The sequence below is a fragment of the Lissotriton helveticus genome, chromosome 8 (assembly GCF_964261635.1).
Source record: "Lissotriton helveticus chromosome 8, aLisHel1.1, whole genome shotgun sequence".
NCBI lineage: Eukaryota > Metazoa > Chordata > Amphibia > Caudata > Salamandridae > Lissotriton > Lissotriton helveticus.
In genome coordinates, this window is record NC_136069.1 from 293,079,798 (window position 1) to 293,097,088 (window position 17,291).

The following is a 17,291-nucleotide window of genomic DNA, read 5'->3' on the forward strand; positions in this document are numbered from 1 at the left end:
GTCCTCGCCCCTCAGGCCTGTGTTGCTCACAGCAGCAGGTGACGGACTGCACGATCTGGGCCAACTGAACAGCCTGCTGGCTGAGCGCTGGGCCTCTCACGCTGACGACCCCCTGGACCCCAAATAATCAACAGAGTTGCGAGTATCCAGCTGTGGGCCCCGGAGGCCGGGACACGATAAGCTGCTGACGGCTGGCCCCACCGAGGGAGGCCTTTCCCTCCATCCTTAGCCTTCCCATTGGGATGTACTGAGGGTGTGCTGCATGGACTGCCTGAGGCCCTGACGACCGCTCACAACACGCTCTTCCCACAACAGCCTGCTGTAAGGTGCTTTCTCACTCCTCATTTAGCAGTGGTAATTGCTACTCTGTTGGGCTGTGTCCAGATCCACCTGCTCCCGGTCGTATCTGAATTGATCAGCAACACAGCCCCATTGCACCTTCCTTGGACGAGAGCTATCTAACTGTGAGCACAAACCTGCTGCGGCTTGCCGCACGGCCTGGGTGGAGGAAGATGAATGCCCGCAGGGCCTACTCACCTGGCAAAGCTGCAGTCTCTGACCAAGCTCTGCTGTGGGGGGGCGATTCGGCCTCTGCCGAAGATTGCATCATGGGACGCACAAAGGGCAAGGCACTGGAGTTGGCATCTGCGAGCACGCAGCTGCAAGACAAACAATACCACCCAAACATCCCTATTGACCTGCATCCCACCCAACAACCTGGAATCTGCTGCGGACAAACTGGACCTCATACTGCAGGGGGTGCGAGAGTCGCGGAAGTCAATAGAGCAGCAAATAGGCTCCCTGACCACCGGCTTAACGCTCCTAAAGGCGGATCATGACAAGCTGTCCTCCACAGTGAAGAACAATAAACTACTCCTGTCGGAACAGCTGCCGCAACACAAGGAGCACTCAGCAGCAACTATCACAACTGCAACAGCAGCAGACTGGCCTCCTCGACAAGGCTGAGGACGCTGAGGGCAGGGCTCGGCGGAAACTTTTTCGTATCATAGGCCTGCCGGAGCGCTCAAAGGGTCCCAATGCCACCTGATTCTTGGAACAATGGGTTTGAGAGCATGTAGCTTATCCAGTTTCTTTTGCGTGGATAGGGTGCACAGAATTCCTGCAGAGAGACCAGTGGCCAGCGACCCCGCGCCCAATGATAGTCAATATTCTCAACTATAGGAACCAGGACCCCTTGCTCCAAATGGCCAGGGAGAAATCCCCTATACAGTACGAGAATCACCGGATTACACAATACCCGGACTATACTGTTCTGGTCCAACGCTGAAGAGCCTCAAACCAGAAACTTTAAAAGAAACTTAGAGCCCTGAACCTCAATTATGCTCCGTTGTTCCCGGCCCGCTTGAAGATCATTAACGACCAAAAGAGAGACTTCTTTGATAGCCTCTAGCCAGTCACCTGCGGCCTCCGGGCTACCTCCACCTCCCTCCCCCCCCAATCATTGGAAAGTCTGCCACAGGCCGCGGGCCACGGTAGGCAACAGGAAAGCCAACACGCCGCAACCAATCGACTCACAAAACCAACGCAAAGAGCAACTCACCGGAGGCAGGCCCTACAGGGCAGAGTCTCGGCTGACTTCAGAGACCCGGCCCCCCCCCCCCCACCCCCCCTCATCACCGGCGTCCTCAGAGGACACCAACATGCACTCGGACTCAGAGAGCAGTGTTGCCTTGTTCGCCTCAATCAATCCACAGACAGTAAAGGAAATAATTGGTTGACGAAGGCCCAATGTGGGGAGACCCTATTGAAACAGAGCTGTATCAAACTCGCTGTGGAGATATGAGGCATCATGCATATTTTTACCCCAGTTTATCTAAATCATTAAAGTTGGTTTGACGGTCCGGTCAATCACGTAGAAGCACACCACCTGGCGCGTCATGGAAGAGAAAGAGGGGGGCACCATCCATCCCCTCACGTTCCCATAGCAAGAGCACATCGAAACCGAAAGAATGCTCACATAGTTGTGTATAATGTTTGGACCAGCAACGTTTTGGAGCTAGTCCCAGTACTGGAATTTACTATAGTTCGTTTGGGTTCTGGCTCACCCCCAACACACTACAGACACTACCCGTCTCACAACTCAGAGTAGATTCAAGAACCGAGCACAAACACATGGCTATGCTGGGAAACTACTACGCTAGTCACCTGGAACGTCAGGGGGATGAGATCGATACACAAACGCCAAAGGATTCACGCCCAATTGAACAGGCGAAAGGCACAGATTGCCCTGCTACAGGAGTCCCACCTCATGGAATTCGGGGCAGTTAAGCTCCGGAACAAATTGAGAGGCCAAGTGTTCACCACATAATCCTCCGCCTTTGCGAGGGGAACAGTCATAAGGGTTAGACATGGGGTCCCATTCATGGCCTGGGACAGCACACTGACACACAGGGCAGGTAGGATTTGGACCATGGCACACTGGATGGCACACACAGTCATTGGCAGCATATATACTCTGAACTACGAGAAGGAAGAAGTTTTAACAAGCCTCAATACAGGGCTGGCAGATTTGGTGGGCTACTTGTGGGTGCTGGGAGGAGATTAGAACACAGCCCGGATGTCCAACTGGACCGTTCTCATCCCCCTGTTCAGGGAACTGTTTATATCAGGCACACAGAGTCTTTACGGACATGGGCGAAGGGCTGATCTTTGGGAGATGTGTGGAGTCTCCTGAACCCTAACAGCAGCGAATACTTTTTCTATTCCCCACCCCACCAACTACACACACGACTAGCTAGGATATTTTGCTCCCTCTCCATACCAACCCAAGTGTCCCACACCACATACCTGGTTAAGACCTTCTGCGACCACAACCCTTTGGAGAGGACGTTATCCTGAGGAAGTACCCTCACCCCTGTCCTTACCTGGAGGTTGTGGCCGCGGATGCCGGAAGATGCCATTTTCCGAGATACTTTGGCATCGACTATTCCCAATTATTTTACTGAGAATACTAATTTGGCTTCCTCACACTTTATAGAGTGGGGTGTGTTTAAGACTGTAACCAGGGGCGCTGCCATCAGTGCCACTAAGGGGGCCAGACAGGAAATCCACAATAATCTTAAATCGGTAGAAGCCTCCCTAAATACCCTAGAACAGGAGACGGTCAGCAACCCCTCGAAAAAAAAGAGGCACGTATACAACACACCGAACTCTTGGAATGGCTCTGAGTAATAGATTATTAATCATTTACCCAGCTCAAACAGAGGCAGATAAGTCAGGACACTCCTGGCACGACTACTGCGAGATGTGCCCCCTCACCCCCATACACGAAGTGGCCCTGCCAGACGGCACCACAGTGCACACACAATAAGAAATAAACCTGGCCTTCTGCAAATACTACAAGTCATTATATGGTGCCCCGAGTAGCCCAGTGAAGGAGTCCATAGCAGCCTTCCTAGGCAATTTGACCTATCCCAAGCTCACAAGCGTGGCCCAAGAAGACCTGTCCGGCCCTATTACCAAGGCTGAAAGTGAGGCGGCCATCTGAGAACTGCCACGTAATAAGGCTCCGGGCCTTGATGGCCTTCCTGCAGAATATTTCAACACCCTCTCAGATAAACTAACCCCTCACCTGGAACGCCTATATCAAACAGCCCAAGATGCCAGTAATCTCCCCTATCCACTATGCAGGCCCTGGTCATCTCCCTCCCTAAACTGGGCAGAGACCCAAGGGATATGTCAGGATTCCGCCAGCTATCACTCAGCCACAGAATACAAAATCCTGAGCAAGATCCTGGCCCGCCGGCTACTCCCTTGTCTGCCAAAACTGATCCATACTGACCAGGGTGGCTTTGTCCCCGCCCGTAGCACCTCTGTGAACATCAGGCATCTCCACCAGGTGTTGGAGGCCACCCCAGACGACTATCGAAATGCTGGATGTATCTTCCTTGATCTGCGCCAAGCTTTTGACATCCTAAACTGGAAACACATGATGATGGCTATGAACAAATTTGGCATCCGACCGGGGTACATGAGTTTAGTCAAGCTGCTATACACTGCCCCTACGGCACAAGTTCGCGCCAGATCCCACATCTCATGACCTAGCCCAGTGGCCAGAGGCACACGACAGGGATGCCCCTTGTCACCATTGCTGTTTGTGCTAGCGCTAGAACCCCTCGCAATTAAACTCCGGAAGGAAGCTGAAACATGGATCAGGTTAGGCAACTCAGTGCACGTACTGTCAGTATACCTTATTTTATACACCCACAACTTAACAGAGGACTTAGAACCCATTTCGAGCATTTTTAAACAATTTGAACATATCTCGGGCCTTGCCATAAACTAGACGCATTGCCCAGCATTCTTCTTTCAGCCGGAGGAGCGCACTGAAACGGTTGAATTTGGACAGCTCGCCCATACAGTCGCCCCACACACTTTCAAATACCTGGGAATCCAAATATAAAGGACTCCTCAGGATTTAAAAGAGGGCAAGCTGATGAGGGCGGTCAGGGCACTACATACTCAGATAACCTTTTGGGTGTCCTTGTCTCTCTTGGTGATGGGCAGAATAGCCATCTCTTAAGATGGGGGTCCTCCCGCGTCTGCTATACTTCTTCACAAATCTGCCAGGACTGTTTCCAGCCTCTATCTTCAAAACACTGGATTCCCTCCTATCAGATCTCATTAGGGGAAGGGAGCGCAGACGGTGGGCTTGTCTAAGCTACAGCTGAGGTCAGACGAAGGTGAACTGGGGGTGCCGGATTTTGTGCCTACTGCTTTGCAAGCCAGTTACAATGGCTATCGTACTGGCTCGCAGGCCGTAATTTGCACAAAGTGGGTTACACGCCACAGTCCTTGAGTCAGGGCACCTTGTATACCCTACTTTTACCAAGGAGCAGGATACTCCTTTTCTCACCCCTATTGTTGCGAATAGCGCTCTCCTTTTGGAACAAAACTTACAATACACCAGGCAGTGCCTCCCCTATGCCTCTAACATCCCCTTACTTGGGATCTCCATCACAACAGGTTTGGTCACTAGACGAAGTATACTCTGTTGGTCTCGGGAGAGGGTCTCCACAGTGGGGGCTTTGTTTGTAGACGGCGCCCTACTGGACCACGAGAACTTTGCTCAGGAGTAGGCTGTCCCGTACTCTCTTTTTATGCTACACGCAGCCATTATCCGATACGTAAAGACGCATTGGTTGCCAAGAGGAGAGGAGCCCCAACACAAGCAGTATACCTGATGAGGGAGGGACGCCACCTCATTAGATGGCTGTACAGAGTGACCCAGGCACAAGTAAGGACCTCCCTTATGACTCTGAAAGAAAAATGGGCTAGAGATCTTGGAAAGGACTTAACGGATAGGGACTGGTCCTCTCTCTTGGAATACCCTAAAAAAGTGTCCTGTAACGCAAAATTCAAGCTCATACAATATATGATCCTTCACAGAGCCTACCTTACCCCACACCGCCTCAATTGCGTATATGCCAATGCGAGTGTCTGCTGCCCTAAATGCTAGGTAGAGGACGCAGACTTACTGCATATGCTGTGGACGGGCCCACTCCTCAGGGGGTTCTGGTCCTCAGTCACATAAATCATAGAAGATGTAACGGGTAACGGGCCTCCCCAACTGGGACACAGCAGAGCGCTGCCTGTTAGGACTATTCCGGCTCCCTAAGTCACAGAAAGTGCAGCTCCAATTGGCTGATACGGCCCTCCTCATAGCAAAGCGCTCCATTACAATGAAATGGAAATCATCCTTTCCCCCAAGTGTATCTACCTGGCAAAGGGAGATGGTCCGATGGGGTGGAACAGAAAGCTCAGTCATCAGACATGGAATGTGACCTGATGCTAGAGGCCTTTGAGACCATCAACCCTTTTACGCCACACTGCGCATAGCACACAACACCCCCTCTCCTTAACATGAGACACTGTTAGGCATCCCCACCAGACTCTGGCCCGATCCACCTGACCTTTACTCTTACCCCAGTGACTCTCAAAAGACGCATATTCAAACAATAAGCAGAAGCCTCAAGCTCTAATCATTTCTCCTAGGGGTGAGCCAGACCAGTAAGAGGAGGGTGGGCTGTTAAAAAAATATTCTATTTTTGGTTGTTTTTAATTATACAATGTATAACTGTAATATCTGATGCAATTGTCCGATCCTGAAAATGACGATATCCTCATTGGGTTACTATTTGCACTTAAATGTAAAATGCTACAATGCCTAAGCCGTACCTCACTGTGTAAGAAATACAAGAGCTATGTACCAATGTTCCAATGGAGGCAGCGACTGACCAAGGCGCCACAGGGTACAAAACAAATAAATTGGTTTAAAAAAAAAAATTCTATTATTGAGCCTTATGCAAGAAGATTATCTTAAAATATTGGAACCTGGTGGCATCTGAATTGCAGACGGAAGAAACCCCACTATTCGCATTCAAAAGAGGAAGAAACATCAAGGAGAATGTTGTCAAAGCGTACCTGGAACCTCCAAAACCACCAGATATACGTGATCAATTTGGATTGCCGCCAATTACGGCCCATTTCAAATGTGGCCCATGCAAAGTGTGCCCGCAATGCATAGATGGTCAGGCTCTGCTGTACAACGGAAGGACTTACAAAATGTCATCCTTAACTAACTGCAATACAACGAATGTCATATACATCATCCTATGCCCCTGTGACATTCCATACATCGGTCAAACCACCCAGAAAGTGAAGATGAGAATTTTGCAACGTATGAGCAAGATCAGATGTAAAACACAGGGAGCACCTCTGGTGCAACACTTCCTTGCCCACAATCACACACCAGAAAGTTTGAGGTGGAGGGTAGTGGAGAAAATATGTACAAACCCACGAGGTGGTTCACTCACAACAGCCCACGGCAGAAAAGAATGTAAGTGGATACACAATCTAAACACAGTTGCCAATGGGTTAAATGAGCAAGAAGAGATAGCAAAGCAAATGGGTCTATTATAAACTCTAGGGTATTCTACTGGGGCCCCCTAGCCACGGTTAGAGATAGACTCCTTTGAACTACTGAACCTCGCTATCCCTTGTTCATTTGGCAAGACGGCATTGTTTTCCGTTAGAGTTGCATGTACATGAACACGATGTATTCGGGTTATGTCCTCAATGGTCCACATAAGCAATGTTTCATCTGTTGGCCGTTCGTTGTATACTGTTAGCTGGATCTTGCCTTTAGCACAACTAATGCTTTTTTATTATATAAAGAGAGCTTCATGTATTACGAGAGTTAGGACATTTACAAACCTTGTAACCCGTACCTCTGTTATCCTACGCATGAATTGTATAACATCGTCATTATGTGAAACCTAACCTTGTACAAACCCGTCATTATGTGAAACCTAACCTTGTTACTATGTGAAAACCTAACAGTGTGCCATGAGGTTAGTAATTGCCCGGCATTCCCTGGTGATTTTTAATTTAATTTTTAATCCCTCCACATGACGATCACTTTTCACAAACACTCCCGTCCGTCACCCGATGACGTACCCACGCAGCCTGCGTGTTACAGTGCAGGAAGCCGTTGCCTAGCAACCCACTAGCGTCTCCATCGACGTGCACGCGTCCTCGCGGCCACGTCGTTTTCCAGATTTAACCGGGCTCCCATTTCCGGCCCCTGCCTCACCCAGAGTAGGTCTAGGATGGGACGCTTGCCCTCCTAGTTGTCTAACGGATTCGCTCGAACACCACAAGGTAAGACTCACGAGACGCCTTCACAGCCTTCTATGCACGGCAGTAACTTTTTCATGTCACGGCAGCAATCTTCTCGGCTCACGCTTCGTTTCTAAAAACGTATCCACCGCGATCACCTTTTAAGCCCATTTCGATACTATTGTAGATCACTGTATAGCACTCTTAAACCGCCAACACCTGGACGCCTTCCCCAGCCACTTAATGGTCAGGCACGGCCTTTAGCCGAGTTTCTAGCTGCACCGGCCACAACCCACCGCACGCCCGCCCCCTCGGACATGACATACTAACTTTCAATCCTGCCCCACCAAGTCACTCGATAGCTCGGACTTGAATTTGAATTTTTTAACTCTAGATCACTGAACTGCAACTACGCACATACCATTCAGGGAACAGGCACCCATACACGGTATACAAATCCCTAGATTTCACTGAACGGTGTTCTCACACTCACTAATCACGCAATGGGCACGCTCAACCACTTCATGTAATTAATCTGGGACTGCTCCTGTTCCACAGATTTCAGGCCATTGCGCCCCTCTCATCCCGTCCTGGCTAAGTAACCGGCCTTCAGTAGGGTGAGTATTGATAACCCTACAGATGCATCCATTTAACATGCTGCATCTAGCACCTCTTTGACACACTGCTTATTTAATTTCAGACTGTCATCCCCTCCGCCTGTCTTGAGAAAGACCCGCCGTGACCTCCAACTGGGGCACCACAGGGTCGAAACATCGACGCTTTATATTAGGTCCAGCATCGGCAAGACTCTATACTTTGATAGATAGAACTTCTTGTTTGTGTAACAAGTTTCTGGCCTATTTTGTATTTTATTCCACCACCTGTACATATATGTATGTCTGCACTGTATATAATACTCACTACCTGAATTCCCTGCATTTGTGTCACTCTCCTCATTTTGTATTGTTATTGACAGTCCGTATTAAGATACTGTATGTACCAATGAATGAAGTAATTCTGGGATAAACATTTGACTAATGCAATTTTGGTTTTACTCATGTCTTATTTATTAAGTACGTTGAAACAATTGATTCCTGCATGCTTTATTCATTAAGCTTGATGTCTTTGTGTCAGAGGCTTTGAACCTTAAACTGCATTTATAGCTGTGTCATCAACGTTGTTGTTCGCTAAAACCCGACAGAAACACCTTTGTTTAATTTACGTACTTATCCAGGTTCTGAGGGACACAGGGTCACCCCTTTTCATTTAATCAATGTCCCTGCTGGGCCAGGGATAGAATGAACAATAGGACACCCAACAGTTTCACATGCAATGGGTCCGCACCACCACACCAGGGATACAAATCTGTTCCAGCACCTAGTGTAGATAGGTCAAATAGGAGGACACCCAGCAGCCAGGATGACATTCACAACTTTGAGAGAAAGATCAAATTCAGTCAACTGCCGGCGCTCAATCTCCATGCATGGAGGTGCAGATTTGGTTACAGGATCCTACCCTGGGGCTGCATCATGAGGTCCACCCGAAGCAGCAGTCCGATTGAATGACAGTTGTTCATACCCACAAGTTCCTGGTACGGCACTCTCCTTGCCTAATCAAGAGGCACTAAGATTAATTAGGCCCGGTTATTCTTGGTCTTCAGAACTCGGGGCAGGAGAGGTAGCAAAGAGAAGGCATACAGGAGTTCCATGCTCCAATCTATCCGAGAGAATCTTCATGGAAACTCCAATGCACCAAAGTGTTAACTCTGTGCGTTCTCTATGTTGGCGAAAAACTCCAACCAGGGTTCTTCCGATTGCTGGAAGATGCCCTGGCCACCTCAGAATTTAAATCCTATTCGTGATCTACCAGGCACTGCCAGGTGAGCTTGTCCGCTCTGGTGTTTAAAGATGCCCGCCAGGTGGCTCAAGACTATTGAAATGTCTTGGCACTTCAGCTAGCTCCAGAGATGAAGAGCATCCTGGTACAGGACCCAGGACCCACCCCACTTGTTGCAGTTCCACATGGCAGAAGTGTAATCTGGTAGCCCCTGAACCAGGTTACCTTTGATAGATGGTAGAAAGACTCAGCACCAGGTGTGCTGCCTGCAATATCAACATGATGTGGAAGCGGCTTTCCCCCAGATATCAGAGTCCTCTAAGCTCCACCTCTCCCAAATGCCTTCCCCTCCCCAGCAGCATTGCATCTTTCACCATAGTCAGCTCTGAGTGGGGTAGAAAAGGGCCTCCTCCAAAACTGTGATGGAATCCAATAGGTTGCCCTAGTGCTGGGTCCATTGAGATTTAAGGTTCCACTGTAGAGCCCAAATGTGCCACATGGCATAGTCGACAAACAAGATGCAGGATGTCAAGAGGCCCAGAAGTCTTGAAGCAACTTTCATAGAGATCCAGGGCAGAGGCTGAAACATAAGAACTATAGCCCGAATGTCTAGGATGCGTTGTGGAGGAGGGAACCACGAAACTGCAACATTTTTAGGTTGGCTCCAATTAAAGTTTCTGCATTGGAATCAGGTGTTACTTCGGCATGTTGCTAGTGAACCCAAACGACGCCTGGAGGTTCGACACTGACAAAGCTTTTTGAAGAAAAACAAGTTATAATGTTCGAGCCCAAAACTGAATGGCAGGAGTATGTCCAGCATCCCTATATTCAGGCAAGCTTGCAACGAACATTATGCTACACTTAGATGAGTCATGCCTGACAGAAACAGTCTATTCAAACATCCTGAATTGTATTAGAATTAGATACTTCACCTATGCCATTAGTGCCAAGAGGAGAATCTGTGCACAGTAAATTCACACAAGCAATATCATTACAATGTTCTGTTTACTTGTTTTAACATAGAACAACCTATGCTTTGATTACCATGAATTGAAGGTTTATTGGAGTTACTTTGCCATTTCTATACAGGAGTTTGCCTTTTTAGTTCCATCTTTTTGGCTCAATGTGTACATTACATTTTGTTTCATTTCTCTTAGACATTCTTTAGATTTTAAACGCATGCCCATTTAGGTCTGGAATTGTTTGAGTGTCCTTTGAGAATGTCTGGCAATTGGAAAGTCCAAATCATTCAGCGTTGATATTTTCTGTTTTAAATCCTAAAGCGGGACCTGCGATGGCAGCATTTCTTGAGACGACAGCTGCATTGCACATAGTTTCTGCAAATAAAGACTTGAACAATCTGAGGAAAGCAACGTTCAGGCCATCTATATTTTAGAATTACTTTTAACGGCCCCACTGCTACATAACATATATAAAAAAACATAACCATCACATTATTTATCACATATTGCATATCTATGAAATCACCAAAGCAAATGGTTCTGTGTTAAGCTGTGTTAACTTAATTCTCATATCCTAAATCCTGTAAATCAAACTTCAATTTGACTGCTATGTAGAACATAAACTTTTATAAGAGAAATGACTTTCAACTTGCAAAAGTAAATATGTCCTTTCTGTGGCAAATAGTGAGTAATGAATCGAGAGGTACATTCCCCCATCGTATATGTTCTTCCTACCCTTTTCCTTAGCAAAAAAAAATGACTGAAAGACGTACAGGGGTGGAGGTAATTTGGTTTTATACACTTAATTCTTCACATTTAACTACTCAATAAAATATATTTGAATGTAAAGTTACAGTACCGTAAGAACATGAAGCAATTCGAAGTGGACCATACTATATGTATAGGCATTTATTGCAAACAATGGACATGTAAATATAAATGCTGGAGGACATGGCAGGGGAAGCAATGTTTTAGAAAAAAAAATTTTTATTCAACTAGTCTGATATTTCTTACTATGAACATGCAGTATAATCCGTTAGATTATAAGCTTTTTAAAGCACACTACTGGGGCCTTATAATGCTGTCGATTGTTCTGGTGCCCTTTTTTATGGTTCTGGGTTGTCCTTTGCCTGGCCAGAGGGGTGTGTTCTGTTTAGCAGTATTGTTTGCTAAATCCATGGCGTAGCTGCAATGTTGTGCAACATCTCAGAAATACTGTTCTAAAACATTTTCACTTCGGCTCGCCCAAAAGAGCCTTTCTCTGCAGTGCCTAATGTTGTGCTTGTATAAAAAGCACATCAAATGTTTCATACATTCCGTACTGTTCTATTTGTTTGACTGTTATTTTTACAGCACAGCTGCAGATTGGCTTTGCTAAACTGTTAAAAGAACAATTTGATAACGATATAGACACACACTCTCTCTGCCAGATGTTACTTTCTGTGCTTCCCATGGGAGCCTTCGCACAATGGAACCTAACAACATTCAGGTCTCCAGGCTTTTGAAATGCCGTATAATTAAGGCAAGTTTGAAGCTAGCCATCTATGTAGTAACAAAACAAATCACCCAGAAATACACCTTAACAAAAGGCACAAAAGGTGCAGACAAAAGAAAATGATTTTCCCCAATGACATTTTCAGAAAGGGACTGGGCAGAGAAACAGTTGTGCAGCTCGTTCTTCAGTTGAATGATATAGCAGCAGAGACGGTAAAAAAAGGTTTACCTTTTTATTCAGCTTTAGCCATGTCGAGTAACCCTTGCTGTCAACGTACTGCAGACCAAAGAACCACACCTCGCGCAGGCCAACGGTTTTTACAACCTAAAGATATATATATATTTTTTTAAAACACAGTGAAACGATTAGTATTGCTATTCTCGTTCTTTTGTGTGGACTGGTTTAATAATGCAAATATTTACCTGATCAAAGAGCTGTTTCCCCGTTGTGTTGGGCTGGATGGCAAACTCCAGTTCTGCATCCATCGTGGTAACCCGCACATTAATCTATACAAGACAAACAAAAACATTCAGTTGAATCTCCTACCGGGCAAAACCTAGGTAACTACATGCAAGCTGCTGTATTCTCAGTTGATTTCCTACAAGCAGTAGTAACAAAGTCATCCTGCAACGATTCAAAATTGAACCACAGACGAAGGGTCCCTATTTATGACCCAAAAAACACTATGCAATCTAAAATCGACAGATCTGGGTCTTTCATGAGTGAAAGTGCATCTGGAGTGACTGGTGAGACAATGGCCTGAGGATGAGTGATGCATGAATGGATCAATGGCTGAAAGGATGAGGGCAAAGATTGGTCGCCAAGTGAAAAATGCATTAGCGAGTAAGATTTGGCTCAGTGGTTAGAGGTGGCAGACCCGGAAGCTGAGATCGGCCGTGGACCAGGGTTCGATTCCCCGCCTCGGCAGGTCTCAAGCTCAAAAATTCCACGGACTCGACAATTCTCGCTCCGGTGCCTACTCAACTCACGGGGTCACACTCTGCGACTCTGGGCAATAGCTTGCTTAATCTCCACTACGGCCCCTTGCGGCGGGATGCCTGGCTTTCACCTTGTGGATACCCTGCCGGGGTATCTCACAGGGGAATACCAGGACGGGTTCCCTAAGCAAGCGCTTAGATACCGGGTCGGTGATTTGCGCTATATAAATACATTTACATTTACATTTACCAATTGTATACTGCGTACCTCCTTAACACACTATAATTGCAACTGAAACACGTGACCATTGAGCTGTGCCTTCTGCAGAGAGACCAGTGATTGGATGGCCATGTATTCCGATCACCTCTTAGACCCACTACAGCCTTCAGCCTCAACTACAGAGCTCTCAATTTGTGGCCCATTAGAACATCTGGAGAGACTCCGTTGAAAATATGCCTTAAAAGAGAGTAACATGCTACACGAAAAAAACAGAAAACAAAGATCATGGAAATAGCTAACTTTCTTAGGGTATGCAAGATTAATTAAACTTGTGAAATATATACAACAGGAACTAAACCGCTGAAATTATCACTTTAACGTCTTCTACATTCTTTGTTCAGACGATCAATCCGTGTTTTTGGCAGTAGAGTTAAGGACATGAACATAGGGCTCGATAGGGATCAGTTTAAATGCCTTTACAGCTGGGTCTGTGACCCGGAGGGACCCAGCCCACTAAAAGCCCTTGCAGAGTGTAACTAAGGTAGCTCCAGTATGAAATCTAAGGATGACGGAATAGATGTTTGTTTTTTTAAATTAAATTATTTTATGTCAGGAAACAGGTATGAAAAAATACAAAAAAGTAACACAAAAAAACATATTGGAAGGAAAATAAATGTGAGAATTAACATTCCCGTGTAATGGGGCAGAAGAAATAATCTTTACAACCAATATCTTAAATATGCATGAATAACATTATAAATGTGAAAGATGATCAATCATACAAAAGAAGATTAGATCCAGTTTGAAATTGGTGCCCATACATTCCTGCCGCACGTCTTCCTTTTCATCCCCTTCAATTTATAAACAGCACTTTCTAGCTGGTAAATATAAAGTAAGTTGCCAGTGATTAAAAACCGGCGGGTCAGGGTCTAACCATCGTGAAGTGATACAGAATCTAAATATAGCCATACAAATGAAAAGAAATCCTTCCTCTGGATTTGATCGGATCCCAATTTCTTGTGTCTGAATTCCGAATATTACTAATTCTGCAGACAACTGTACCTGTACCCCCAAACTGATAGTTAAAAAAAAATTAACATCGCTAATAAATTGTGACAGTCTGGGGCATTCAAAAAACATGAATGGCATCAGCGGCTATATATCCACAACGGCTACACCTATCCCCAATGCCAGATTTCCATTTCGCCAATTTGGCGGGTGATTAATATAGGTAAAAAATTGACATTTAGGGGCCCATTATGATGTCGGGCGGATTGCCTCCGCCAGGCTGGGGTTAGCCACCGCCGGCCTGGCGCAGGCAATCTGCCCAACATCCATTGCCCAATTCCCCCCGCCATATTAGGATGGCCGGGGGACCGCGGCGGTGAAAAACACCGCCTGCCTGTTTTCTGCCCCGGTCGCCTTGCGGCCGTGGCAGAAAATGTTCAATATGGTGGCGGTGTCTGATAGACACCGCCAGCCATATTACAATAGGCATATCGGCAAGCCCATTGCCGCCACGGAAAGGCAGGCGGTCTTTGGTTTGGGGGCCCCCTGCGGGCCTCCCTGGTGATGGCCAAGGTGTATGGTGCAAAGGGGGGTACCTGTGGTACCCCCCCCCCGCATTTGCATACACCAAGCAGCAGGCACCGCGGGGTGCCTGCCGCTTCGTGTATGCAAATGTGTGCATTTGATTTTAAGATTGTGGCGGGCGGTGCAGTGAGCACCGCCCCCCACAATGATAAAATGAGGATTGCGCCCGCCACTGTGGCGGGCGCATCCTAATGCACATTTCGGGACCCCCGCCCTTGAGGCGGGCGGTCCCGTTTCCCGATAGGGTGGCGGGCAATAGCCCTCAAAGTGTTGACTTTTTAGTGAGCCATTAAATAAAGTTTTAATGGATATTTCTAGAGCCCTAGTCATATCTAAATTGTCCACTTCCAGTTTTCTCTTCCATTTGTTTTCAACCAGAAATAAATCATCTGGCAATATGTCCATCATTATCTGATACAACAAGCCGATTTTATTTCCCTTTGATGCATTCGAGAATATCAATCTTATTCATGGAAGGATGATCTAACAGTCCCTTAGAGTCCAGAAAGCTTCTTAGTTGGAGATATTTGAAAAAAATCAGTTCTCGGGAGATTAAATCTATGTTGTGCAATCTGAGCACCCTGATAAAGATCTCCTAAAACTTGGATACCTGCAGAATGCCATTTTTTAATAACTTGATCCCTAAAAATCTCGGGTAACATAGGTTTATCTATCAAGGGCGTGTAATAATTTAAAACAAAACTGAGGCAAAAAAAAATTTCAGTTGTTTCCATATTTCAAAAGAAACTATCATATTTTAAATTTTGTTTTTTTGTGATAACTCGGCTCGATTACTTTTACTAAACATTGCCTGGCCTCCGGCCCTAACAACATTTCATAAATTGAGGGGCTAACCGAATCTCTTAACCTAATATCATGAAGAATTAAAATACCCATATGTCTCAATAGGGTAGCCCAATAATACAGCCGGAGATTCAGAATTCCCCAACCCCCCTTCATTCTAGGGAGAAAGCACCACTTCAGAGCTCTTCTAGATCGGCGGTAGCTCTATAGGAACCTAAAAAACATTCTTTCAATCTTGCTAAAAAAAAAATCTACAAAAAAAAAATCGATGGAAACAGCAAACGTCTTGTGTGGAACAAATAAAGAAATTTTGGAAAGATTAACATCTTCAATACATTAGTACGACCGTATAGTGAAAAATGGAGATTATTTAGTCTCTCAAGGGTTCTATGAGCAGAATTTAATACAGGATCCATATTAAGATGAGGTATATCGTCAATTTTAGCACTAATAGTGATACCAAGATACCGCGCATTTGAGCAAAGACCATATCTTTTGGGCGGCCCTCCTTGGAATGAATAAGTTGCGTTTTGGAGATATTCAATTTGTATCCCGAGTAACCCCCAAACTCATAAGCTAATTCAATGATTTGGGGTAAGGATTGCTTAATATCAGCAGTAGTGATGGCAATGTTGTCTGCATATGCAAACACTTTATAATCAGTTTGATTGATCCTAACTGGGCATATTTCGGCTTCACTTTCCAGTCTTTTCAGGAAGGGTTCGATATACAATGCAAATAATAAGGGGGAGCAAGGACAGCCTTGCCTCATCCCCCTTGTTATTACAAAGTCATCCGAAACCCCACCGGCTATTCGGATTGTGGCCCTAGGGTGATTATATAATGCCTGAATTGCCGTAATAAATTCTCTAGGAAATCCTTTCCACATCAATACAGACCACAGGAACCTCCAGGCAACCCTGTCGAAAGCTTTTTCAGCATCCAACAGCGCCACTGCAAACGGAGATCCTGTGGCCTGCGCCCAGTCCAAGAGTGGAATAACCCTCTTTACATGATCCGTCGTGTCTCTATTACGGATAAATCCATGCTGTCTTATGGAAACCAAAGTGGGCATTCAGTCATTCAGCCTGTTAGCAAAAAAAAATCTAAAATCCTAGCTATCAGCAGTAATAAGTGAGATTGGTCTGTATGACCCTAGCTCACTTGCCGCCTTTCCTTTTTAAAAAAAAATTACTATGGTGGCAAAAGACCATGATTCGGGGGGTGACCTAAAAAGGCATTATGAAAAACTTTAAGTTACTCATTTTATAACAACCCATGAAATGTGCGATAAAATTCAAGGGGTATGTTATCAGGCCCCATTAACTTTCCAAGAGCTAGACCTAGAATAGCTGATTCAATTTCATCACATGAAATAGGGGTAGCCAATAAAGTTTTATGTGCTGCGAGAAGTCCAGCACAATCGAGCTTTTCGAGGTACAGAAGCTCATCCCTACCTACGTTTATACCATCATGAGATTCGTCATTCAAAAATTGATAGAAATCACGAAATGCTTTTAGCCCCTCTGTTTTCGATCGCTGCATAACACCGTTTAGGTCATTAATTTTTAGAATATCATTAAATGCTGCCTTCTGCCTTAATCTTTGGTATTCTTCCTGTTTGTTCACTGAATTCGTAGCACTCCGACTTAAATTGTCTATGCTTCTGCGCGATCCGATCAGCTATATGGGAATACACTATATTCCGTTTGACAGTTAAATCACGTTGAGCTTCTTCAATGCCACAGCCTAGTTTTATACTATCCGCTAATTTCAACTCGGCCTTCAATACCTTATTCGAC

At 45.8% G+C, this 17,291-nt stretch overlaps 1 protein-coding gene across 1 annotated transcript in view; it reads right to left on the minus strand.

Moving 5' to 3' along the window:
• Nucleotides 1-17,291, minus strand: part of RDX (radixin) — a 596,536-nt gene that overhangs the window by 432,790 nt on the left and 146,455 nt on the right. The window contains exons 3-4 of the mRNA XM_078657059.1: nucleotides 12,357-12,440; nucleotides 12,163-12,258 (exon numbers count right to left, since the gene is read on the minus strand). Of these exons, the coding sequence (XP_078513185.1) occupies nucleotides 12,163-12,258; nucleotides 12,357-12,440 (180 nt within the window). The remainder of the gene's footprint in view (nucleotides 1-12,162; nucleotides 12,259-12,356; nucleotides 12,441-17,291) is intronic.